Raw genomic sequence first — 14,590 nt, 5'->3', positions numbered from 1 at the left:
ACTCAACACTCAACAACTTAACATCCAACACCCAACACCCAACAACTCAATACTCAACACTCAACACTCAACACTCAACAACTCAACATCCAACACCCAACACCTAACAACTCAACACCCAACACCCAACAACTCAACACCCAACACCCAACAACTCAACACCCAACACCCAACAACTCAACATCCAACACCCAACATCCAACATCCAACATCCAACACCCAACACCCAACACCCAACACCCAACACCCAACACTCAACACTCAACACTCAACACTCAACAACACAACATCCAACACCCAACAATCAACATCCAACACCCAACAACTCAACACCCAACACCCAACAACTCAACACTTAACACTGAACACTCAACACTCAACAACTCAACATCCAACACCCAACACCCAACAACTCGACACCCAACACCCAACACTCAACACTCAACAATTCAACACACAACAACTCAACATCCAACACCCAACACCCAACACCCAACACCCAACATCCAACACCCAACACCCAACACTCAACACTCAACACCCAACAACTCAACAACTCAACACTCAACACCCAACACTCAACACTCAACACTCAACACCCAACACCCAACACCCAACACCTCAACACTCAACACTCAACACTCAACATTCAACACTCAACACTCAACACCCAACACCCAACACCCAACACCCAACACCCAACACCCAACACCCAACACCCAAAACTCAACACTCAACACTCAACACCCAACACCCAACACCCAACACCCAACACCTCAACACTCAATACTCAACACTCAACACTCAACACTCAACACTCAACACTCAACACCCAACAACTCAACATGCGACACCCAACACCCAACACCCAACACCCAAACACCCAACACCCAACACAAAACACCCAACAACTCAACACTCAACAACTCAACACTCAACAACTCAACAACGCAACACCCAACACCCAACACCCAACACCCAACACTCAACACCCAAACACCCAAACACCCAAACACCCAACACCCAACACCCAACACCCAACGCCCAACACCCAACATTCAACACCCAACACCCAACACCCAAACACCCAACACCCAACACCCAAACACTCAACACCCAACTCCAAACACCCAACATCCAACATCCAACACCCAACACTCAACAACTCAACACCCAACAACTCAACATCCAACACCCAACATCCAACATCCAACACCCAACACCCAACACCCAACAGTCAACACTCAACACCCAACAACTCAACAACTCAACACTCAACACTCAACACTCAACACCCAACACCCAACACCCAACACCCAACACCCAACACTCAACACTCAACACTCAACACCCAACACCCAACACCCAACACCCAACACCCAACACCCAACACTCAACACCCAACACCCGTCACCCAACACCCAACACCTCAACACTCAACACTCAACACCCAACACCCAACACCCAACACCTCAACACCCAACACTCAACACCCAACACCCAACACTCAACACCCAACACCCAACACCCAACACCCAACACTCAACACTCAACACTCAACACTCAACACCCAACACCCAACAGCCAACACCCAACACCTCAACACTCAACACTCAACACGCAACACTCAACATTCAACACTCAACACTCAACACCCAACACCCAACACACAACACCCAACACCCAACACCCAAAACTCAACACTCAACACTCAACACCCAACACCCAACACCCAACACCCAACACCCATCACCCAACACTCAACACTCAACACTCAACACTCAACACCCAACACCCAACACCTCAACACTCAACACTCAACACGCAACACTCAACACTCAACACCCAACACCCAACACCCAACACCCAACACCCATCACCCAACACTCAACACCCAACACCCAACACCCAACACCCAACACCCATCACCCAACACTCAACACCCAACACCCAACACCCAAAACTCAACACTCAACACTCAACACTCAACACCCAACACCCGTCACCCAACACCCAACACCTCAACACTCAACACTCAACACCCAACACCCAACACCCAACACCTCAACACCCAACACTCAACACCCAACACCCAACACTCAACACCCAACACCCAACACCCAACACCCAACTCTCAACACTCAACACTCAACACTCAACACCCAACACCCAACAGCCAACACCCAACACCTCAACACTCAACACTCAACACGCAACACTCAACATTCAACACTCAACACTCAACACCCAACACCCAACACACAACACCCAACACCCAACACCCAAAACTCAACACTCAACACTCAACACCCAACACCCAACACCCAACACCCAACACCCATCACCCAACACTCAACACTCAACACTCAACACTCAACACCCAACACCCAACACCTCAACACTCAACACTCAACACGCAACACTCAACACTCAACACCCAACACCCAACACCCAACACCCAACACCCATCACCCAACACTCAACACCCAACACCCAACACCCAAAACTCAACACTCAACACTCAACACCCAACACCCAACACCCAACACCCAACACCTCAACACTCAACACTCAACACCCAACAACTCAACATGCGACACCCAACACCCAACACCCAACACCCAACACCCAACACCCAACACCCATCACCCAACACTCAACACTCAACACTCAACACTCAACACCCAACACCCAACACCTCAACACTCAACACTCAACACGCAACACTCAACACTCAACACTCAACACTCAACACTCAACACCCAACACCCAACACCCAACACCCAACACCCAACACCCAACACCCAAAACTCAACACTCAACACTCAACACTCAACACTCAACACCCAACACCCAACACCTCAACACTCAACACTCAACACGCAACACTCAACATTCAACACTCAACATTCAACACCCAACACCCAACACCCAACACCCAACACCCAACACCCAACACCCAACACCCAAAACTCAACACTCAACACTCAACACCCAACACCCAACACCCAACACCCAACACCTCAACACTCAACACTCAACACCCAACAACTCAACATGCGACACCCAACACCCAACACCCAACACCCAACACCCAAACACCCAACACCCAACACAAAACACCCAACAACTCAACACTCAACAACTCAACACTCAACAACTCAACAACGCAACACCCAACACCCAACACCCAACACTCAACACCCAAACTCCCAAACACCCAAACACCCAACACCCAACACCTAACACCCAAACACCCAACACCCAAACACTCAACACTCAACACCCAACTCCAAACACCCAACACCCAACACTCAACACTCAACACTCAACACTCAACACCCAACACCCAACAGCCAACACCCAACACCTCAACACTCAACACTCAACACGCAACACTCAACATTCAACACTCAACATTCAACACCCAACACCCAACACCCAACACCCAACACCCAACACCCAACACCCAAAACTCAACACTCAACACTCAACACTCAACACCCAACACCCAACACCTCAACACCCAAAACCTCAACACTCAACTCTCAACACGCAACACTCAACATTCAACACTCAACATTCAACACCCAACACCCAACACCCAACACCCAACACCCAACACCCAACACCCAAAACTCAACACTCAACACTCAACACCCAACACCCAACACCCAACACCCAACACCCAACACCTCAACACTCAACACTCAACACTCAACATTCAACACTCAACACTCAACACTCAACACCCAACAACTCAACATGCGACACCCAACACCCAACACCCAACACCCAACACCCAAACACCCAACACCCAACACAAAACACCCAACAACTCAACACTCAACAACTCAACACTCAACAACTCAACAACGCAACACCCAACACCCAACACCCAACACTCAACACCCAAACTCCCAAACACCCAAACACCCAACACCCAACACCCAAACACCCAACACCCAAACACTCAACACTCAACACCCAACTCCAAACACCCAACACCCAACATTCAACACCCAACACCCAAACACCCAACACCCAACACCCAAACACTCAAAACTCAACACCCAACTCCAAACACCCAACATCCAACATCCAACACCCAACACTCAACAACTCAACACCCAACAACTCAACATCCAACACCCAACATCCAACACCCAACACCCAACACCCAACACTCAACACTCAACACCCAACAACTCAACAACTCAACATTCAACACTCAACACCCAACACCCAACACCCAACACTCAACACCCAACACCCAACACCCAACACCCAACACCTCAACACTCAACACTCAACACTCAACACTCAACACCCAACACCCAACACCCAACACCCAACACCCAACACCTCAACACTCAACACTCAACACTCAACACTCAACACACAACACTCAACACTCAACACTCAACACTCAACACTCAACACCCAACAACTCAACATGCGACACCCAACACCCAACACCCAAACACCCAACACCCAACACAAAACACCCAACAACTCAACACTCAACAACTCAACAACTCAACACCCAACACCCAACACTCAACACCCAGCACCCAACACCCAAACACCCAACACCCAACACCCAAACACTCAACACTCAACACCCAACTCCAAACACCCAACATCCAACATCCAACATCCAACATCCAACACCCAACACTCAACAACTCAACACCCAACAACTCAACATCCAACACCCAACAACCAACATCCAACACCCAACACCCAACACCCAACACTCAACACTCAACACCCAACAACTCAACAACTCAACACTCAACACCCAACACTCAACACCCAACACCCAACACCCAACACCCAACACCCAACACCCAACACCCAACACTCAACACTGAACAACTCAACATCCAACACCCAACACCCAACAACTCAACACTCAACACTCAACAACTTAATACCCAACACCCAACACCCAACAACTCAATACTCAACACTCAACACTCAACACTCAACAACTGAACATCCAACACCCAACACCCAACACCCAACACTCAACACTGAACACTCAACACTCAACAACACAACATCCAACACCCAACAATCAACATCCAACACACAACACCCAACACTCAACACTGAACAACTCAACATCAAACACCCAACACCCAACAACTCAACACTCAACACTCAACACTCAACAACTCAACATCCAACACCCAACACCTAACAACTCAACACCCAACACCCAACAACTCAACACCCAACACCCAACAACTCAACACCCAACACCCAACAACTCAACATCCAACACCCAACATCCAACATCCAACATCCAACACCCAACACCCAACACCCAACACTCAACACTCAACACTCAACACTCAACAACACAACATCCAACACCCAACAATCAACATCCAACACCCAACAACTCAACACCCAACACCCAACAACTCAACACTCAACACTTAACACTCAACACTCAACACTCAACAACTCAACATCCAACACCCAACACCCAACAACGCGACAGCCAACACCCAACAACTCAACACCCAACACCCAACAACTCAACACTCAACACTCAACACTAAACACTCAACAACTCAACATCCAACATCCAACACCCAACACCCAACACTCAACACTCAACACTCAACACTCAACACTCAACAACACAACATCCAACACCCAACAATCAACATCCAACACCCAACAACTCAACACCCAACACCCAACAACTCAACACTCAACACTTAACACTGAACACTCAACACTCAACAACTCAACATCCAACACCCAACACCCAACAACTCGACACCCAACACCCAACAACTCAACATCCAACACCCAACACCCAACAACTTGACACTCGACACTCAACACTCAACACTCAACACTCAACAACTCAACATCCAACACCCAACATCCAACATCCAACATCCAACACCCAACATCCAACATTCAACATCAAACACTCAACACTCAACAACTCAACACTCAACAACTCAACATCCAACACCCAACATCCAACATCCAACATCCAACACCCAACATCCAACATTCAACATCAAACACTCAACACTCAACACTAAACACTCAACAACCCAACATCCAACACCCAACACCCAACAACTCAACACTCAACACCCAACACCCAACACCTCAACACTCAACACTCAACACACAACATTCAACACTCAACACTCAACACCCAACACCCAACACCCAACACCCAACACCCAACACCCAAAACTCAACACTCAACACTCAACACCCAACACCCAACACCTCAACACTCAACACTCAACACCCAACACTCAACACCCAACACCCAACACCCAACACCCAACACACAACACCCAACACTCAACACTCAACACTCAACACCCAACACCCAACAGCCAACACCCAACACCTCAACACCCAACACCTCAACACTCAACACTCAACACTCAACACTCAACACCCAACACCCAACAGCCAACACCCAACACCTCAACACCCAACACCTCAACACTCAACACTCAACACTCAACACTCAACACCCAACACCCAACACCCAACACACAACACCTCAACACCCAACACCCAACACTCAACACTCAACACTCAACACTCAACACCCAACACCCAACAGCCAACACCCAACACCTCAACACTCAACACTCAACACTCAACACTCAACACTCAACACCCAACACCCAACACCCAACACACAACACACAACACCCAACACTCAACACTCAAAACTCAACACCCAACAGCCAACACCCAACACCTCAACACTCAACACTCAACACTCAACATTCAACACTCAATACTCAACACCCAACACCCAACACCCAACACCCAACACCCAACACCCAACACCCAAAACTCAACACTCAACACTCAACACCCAACACCCAACACCCAACACCCAACACCCAACACCTCAACACTCAACACTCAACATTCAACACTCAACACCCAACACCCAACAGCCAACACCCAACACCTCAACACTCAACACTCAACACTCAACACTCAACACCCAACACCCAACACCCAACACCCAACACCCAACACTCAACACTCAACACTCAACACCCAACACCCAACAGCCAACACCCAACACCTCAACACTCAACACTCAACACTCAACACTCAACATTCAACACTCAATACTCAACACCCAACACCCAACACCCAACACCCAACACCCAACACCCAACACACAACACACAACACCCAACACTCAACACTCAAAACTCAACACCCAACAGCCAACACCCAACACCTCAACACTCAACACTCAACACTCAACACTCAACACTCAATACTCAACACCCAACACCCAACACCCAACACCCAACACCCAACACCCAACACCCAACACCCAAAACTCAACACTCAACACTCAACACCCAACACCCAACACCCAACACCCAACACCCAACACCTCAACACTCAACACTCAACATTCAACACTCAACACCCAACACCCAACAGCCAACACCCAACACCTCAACACTCAACACTCAACACTCAACACTCAACACCCAACACCCAACACCCAACACCCAACACCCAACACTCAACACTCAACACTCAACACCCAACACCCAACAGCCAACACCCAACACCTCAACACTCAACACTCAACACTCAACACTCAACATTCAACACTCAATACTCAACACCCAACACCCAACACCCAACACCCAACACCCAACACCCAACACCCAAAACTCAACACTCAACACTCAACACCCAACACCCAACACCCAACACCCAACACCCAACACCTCAACACTCAACACTCAACATTCAACACTCAACACCCAACAACTCAACATGCGCCACCCAACACCCAACACCCAACACCCAAACACCCAACACCCAACACAAAACACCCAACAACTCAACACTCAACAACTCAACACTCAACAACTCAACAACGCAACACCCAACACCCAACACCCAACACCCAAACTCCCAAACACCCAAACACCCAACACCCAACACCCAAACACCCAACACCCAAAACCCAAACACTCAACACTCAACACCCAACTCCAAACACCCAACATCCAACATCCAACACCCAACACTCAACAACTCAACACCCAACAACTCAACATCCAACACCCAACATCCAACACCCAACACCCAACACCCAACACTCAACACTCAACACCCAACAACTCAACAACTCAACACTCAACACTCAACACCCAACACCCAACACCCAACACCCAACACCCAACACTCAACACTCAACACTCAACACCCAACACCCAACACCCAACACCCAACACCCAACACCCAACACCCAACACCCAACACCTCAACACTCAACACCCAACACCCAACACCTCAACACTCAACACTCAACACTCAACACCCAACAACTCAACATGCGACACCCAACACCCAACACCCAAACACCCAACACCCAACACAAAACACCCAACAACTCAACACTCAACAACTCAACACTCAACAACTCAACACCCAACACCCAACACCCAACACTCAACACCCAGCACCCAACACCCAAACACTCAACACTAAACACCCAACTCCAAACACCCAACATCCAACATCCAACATCCAACATCCAACACCCAACACTCAACAACTCAACACCCAACAACTCAACATCCAACACCCAACACCCAACATCCAACACCCAACACCCAACACCCAACACCCAACACCCAACACCCATCACTCAACACTCAACACCCAACAACTCAACAACTCAACACTCAACACCCAACACTCAACACTCAACACTCAACACCCAACACCCAACACCTAACACCCAACACCCAACACTCAACACTGAACAACTCAACATCCAACACCCAACACCCAACAACTCAACACTCAACACTCAACACTCAACAACTTAACACCCAACACCCAAAACCCAACAACTCAATACTCAACACTCAACACTCAACACTCAACAACTGAACATCCAACACCCAACACCCAACACCCAACACCCAACACCCAACACCCAACACTGAACACTGAACACTCAACAACTGAACATCCAACACCCAACACCCAACACCCAACACCCAACACCCAACAGCCAACACTCAACACTCAACACTCAACATCCAACACCCAACAATCAACATCCAACACCCAACACCCAACACTCAACACTGAACAACTCAACATCAAACACCCAACACCCAACAACTCAACACTCAACATTCAACACTCAACAACTTAACATCCAACACCCAACACCCAACAACTCAATACTCAACACTCAACACTCAACACTCAACACTCAACAACTCAACATCCAACACCCAACACCTAACAACTCAACACCCAACACCCAACAACTCAACACCCAACACCCAACAACTCAACACCCAACACCCAACAACTCAACACCCAACACCCAACAACTCAACATCCAACACCCAACATCCAACATCCAACACCCAACACCCAACACCCAACACCCAACACTCAACACTCAACACTCAACACTCAACACCCAACAACTCAACAACTCAACACTCAACACCCAACACTCAACACTCAACACTCAACTCCCAACACCCAACACCCAACACCCAACACTCAACACTGAACAACTCAACATCCAACACCCAACACCCAACAACTCAACACTCAACACTCAACACTCAACAACTTAACACCCAACACCCAACACCCAACAACTCAATACTCAACACTCAACACTCAACAACTGAACATCCAACACCCAACACCCAACACCCAACACCCAACACTCAACACTGAACACTCAACACTCAACAACTGAACATCCAACACCCAACACCCAACACCCAACACCCAACACCCAACACTCAACACTCAACACTCAACATCCAACACCCAACAATCAACATCCAACACCCAACACCCAACACTCAAAACTGAACAACTCAACATCAAACACCCAACAGCCAACAACTCAACACTCAACATTCAACACTCAACAACTTAACATCCAACACCCAACACCCAACAACTCAACACTCAACACTCAACACTCAACACTCAACAACTCAACATCCAACACCCAACAACTCAACACTCAACACTCAACACTCAACACTCAACAACTCAACATCCAACACCCAACATCCAACATCCAACACTCAACACTCAACACTAAACACTCAACAACTCAACATCCAACACCCAACACCCAACAACTCAACATCCAACACCCAACACCCGACAACTCGACACTCGACACTCAACACTCAACACTCAACACTGAACACTCAACAACTCAACATCCAACACCCAACACCCGACAACTCGACACTCGACACTCGACACTCAACACTCAACACTCAACACTAAACACTCAACAACTCAACATCCAACACCCAACACCCAACAACTCAACATCCAACACCCAACACCCGACAACTCGACACTCGACACTCGACACTCAACACTCAACACTGAACACTCAACAACTCAACATCCAACACCCAACACCCAACACCCGACAACTCGACACTCGACACTCGACACTCAACACTCAACAACTCAAAATCCAACACCCAACATCCAACATCCAACACCCAACACCCAACAACTCAACACTCAACACTCAACACTCAACAACACAACATCCAACACCCAACAATCAACAACCAACAACCAACATCCAACACCCAACACCCAACACCCAACAACTCAACACTCAACACTCAACACTCAACAACTCAACATCCAACACCCAACATCCAACACCCAACACCCAACACCCAACACCCAACACCCAACACCCAACATCCAACATCCAACATCCAACAGCCAACACCCAACACCCAACACCCAACACCCAATACTCAACATTCAACACCCAACACGCAACAACTCAACATCCAACACCCAACATCCAACACCCAACACCCAACACCCAACACCGAACAACTCAACATCCAACATCCAACATCCAACACCCAACATCCAACATCCATCACCCAACACCCAACACCCAACACTCAACACTCAACACGAAACAACTCAACATCCAACACCCAACACCCAACACCCAACATCCAACATCCAACACCCAACACCCAACACTCAACACTCAACACTCAACAACTCAACATCCAACATCCAACATTCAACATTCAACACCCAACACCCAACACCCAACACCCAACACTCAACACTCAACACTCAACACTCAACACTCAACACTCAACACTCAACAACTCAACAACTCAACAACTCAACATCCAACACCCAACACCCAACAACTCAACATCCAACATCCAACATCCAACATCCAACATCCAACACCCAACACCCAAACACTCAACACTAAACACCCAACTCCAAACACCCAACATCCAACATCCAACATCCAACATCCAACACCCAACACTCAACAACTCAACACCCAACAACTCAACATCCAACACCCAACACCCAACATCCAACACCCAACACCCAACACCCAACACCCAACACCCAACACCCATCACTCAACACTCAACACCCAACAACTCAACAACTCAACACTCAACACCCAACACTCAACACTCAACACTCAACACCCAACACCCAACACCTAACACCCAACACCCAAGACTCAACACTGAACAACTCAACATCCAACACCCAACACCCAACAACTCAACACTCAACACTCAACACTCAACAACTTAACACCCAACACCCAAAACCCAACAACTCAATACTCAACACTCAACACTCAACACTCAACAACTGAACATCCAACACCCAACACCCAACACCCAACACCCAACACCCAACACCCAACACTGAACACTGAACACTCAACAACTGAACATCCAACACCCAACACCCAACACCCAACACCCAACACCCAACAGCCAACACTCAACACTCAACACTCAACATCCAACACCCAACAATCAACATCCAACACCCAACACCCAACACTCAACACTGAACAACTCAACATCAAACACCCAACACCCAACAACTCAACACTCAACATTCAACACTCAACAACTTAACATCCAACACCCAACACCCAACAACTCAATACTCAACACTCAACACTCAACACTCAACACTCAACAACTCAACATCCAACACCCAACACCTAACAACTCAACACCCAACACCCAACAACTCAACACCCAACACCCAACAACTCAACACCCAACACCCAACAACTCAACACCCAACACCCAACAACTCAACATCCAACACCCAACATCCAACATCCAACACCCAACACCCAACACCCAACACCCAACACTCAACACTCAACACTCAACACTCAACACCCAACAACTCAACAACTCAACACTCAACACCCAACACTCAACACTCAACACTCAACTCCCAACACCCAACACCCAACACCCAACACTCAACACTGAACAACTCAACATCCAACACCCAACACCCAACAACTCAACACTCAACACTCAACACTCAACAACTTAACACCCAACACCCAACACCCAACAACTCAATACTCAACACTCAACACTCAACAACTGAACATCCAACACCCAACACCCAACACCCAACACCCAACACTCAACACTGAACACTCAACACTCAACAACTGAACATCCAACACCCAACACCCAACACCCAACACCCAACACCCAACACTCAACACTCAACACTCAACATCCAACACCCAACAATCAACATCCAACACCCAACACCCAACACTCAAAACTGAACAACTCAACATCAAACACCCAACAGCCAACAACTCAACACTCAACATTCAACACTCAACAACTTAACATCCAACACCCAACACCCAACAACTCAACACTCAACACTCAACACTCAACACTCAACACTCAACAACTCAACATCCAACACCCAACAACTCAACACTCAACACTCAACACTCAACACTCAACAACTCAACATCCAACACCCAACATCCAACATCCAACACTCAACACTCAACACTAAACACTCAACAACTCAACATCCAACACCCAACACCCAACAACTCAACATCCAACACCCAACACCCGACAACTCGACACTCGACACTCAACACTCAACACTCAACACTGAACACTCAACAACTCAACATCCAACACCCAACACCCGACAACTCGACACTCGACACTCGACACTCAACACTCAACACTCAACACTAAACACTCAACAACTCAACATCCAACACCCAACACCCAACAACTCAACATCCAACACCCAACACCCGACAACTCGACACTCGACACTCGACACTCAACACTCAACACTGAACACTCAACAACTCAACATCCAACACCCAACACCCAACACCCGACAACTCGACACTCGACACTCGACACTCAACACTCAACAACTCAAAATCCAACACCCAACATCCAACATCCAACACCCAACACCCAACAACTCAACACTCAACACTCAACACTCAACAACACAACATCCAACACCCAACAATCAACAACCAACAACCAACATCCAACACCCAACACCCAACACCCAACAACTCAACACTCAACACTCAACACTCAACAACTCAACATCCAACACCCAACATCCAACACCCAACACCCAACACCCAACACCCAACACCCAACACCCAACATCCAACATCCAACATCCAACAGCCAACACCCAACACCCAACACCCAACACCCAATACTCAACATTCAACACCCAACACGCAACAACTCAACATCCAACACCCAACATCCAACACCCAACACCCAACACCCAACACCGAACAACTCAACATCCAACATCCAACATCCAACACCCAACATCCAACATCCATCACCCAACACCCAACACCCAACACTCAACACTCAACACTCAACAACTCAACATCCAACATCCAACATTCAACATTCAACACCCAACACCCAACACCCAACACCCAACACTCAACACTCAACACTCAACACTCAACACTCAACACTCAACACTCAACAACTCAACAACTCAACAACTCAACATCCAACACCCAACACCCAACAACTCAACATCCAACATCCAACATCCAACATCCAACATCCAACACCCAACACCCAACACCCAACACTGAAGAAGCAACACCCACCACCCAACACCCAACACCCAAAACCCAACACTCAATACCCAACACCCAACACCCAACACCCAACACCCAACAACTCAACACTCAACATTCAACAACTCAACATCCAACACTCAACATCCAACATACAACACCCAACACCCAATACTCAACACTGAACACTCAACACTCAACAACACAACATCCAACACCCAACAATCAACATCCAACACCCAACACCCAACACCCAACACTCAACACTGAACAACTCAACATCAAACACCCAACACCCAACAACTCAACACTCAACATTCAACACTCAACAACTTAACATCCAACACCCAACACCCAACAACTCAATACTCAACACTCAACACTCAACACCCAACACCCAACAACTCAACACCCAACACCCAACAACTCAACACCCAACACCCAACAACTCAACATCCAACACCCAACATCCAACATCCAACATCCAACACCCAACACGCAACACCCAACACCCAACACCCAACACTCAACACTCAACACTCAACACTCAACACTCAACACTCAACACTCAACAACACA

The 14,590-nt window shown here is 47.8% G+C and overlaps 1 protein-coding gene across 1 annotated transcript in view; it reads left to right on the top strand.

Annotated features, from left to right (window-relative positions):
- The window catches only part of LOC140472215 (uncharacterized), a gene marked incomplete at both ends in the record, with an annotated part of 90,515 nt that overhangs the window by 34,375 nt on the left and 41,550 nt on the right, over positions 1-14,590 (top strand). The window contains one exon of the mRNA XM_072567472.1: positions 3,030-3,080. Within this exon, the coding sequence (XP_072423573.1) occupies positions 3,030-3,080 (51 nt within the window). The remainder of the gene's footprint in view (positions 1-3,029; positions 3,081-14,590) is intronic.

This window comes from Chiloscyllium punctatum, unplaced genomic scaffold, assembly GCF_047496795.1.
Source record: "Chiloscyllium punctatum isolate Juve2018m unplaced genomic scaffold, sChiPun1.3 scaffold_280, whole genome shotgun sequence".
In the NCBI taxonomy this organism is placed as follows: Eukaryota; Metazoa; Chordata; class Chondrichthyes; order Orectolobiformes; family Hemiscylliidae; genus Chiloscyllium; species Chiloscyllium punctatum.
The sequence above is the reverse complement of the archived record's forward strand: the minus strand, read 5'-3'. Positions and strand labels throughout refer to the sequence as shown.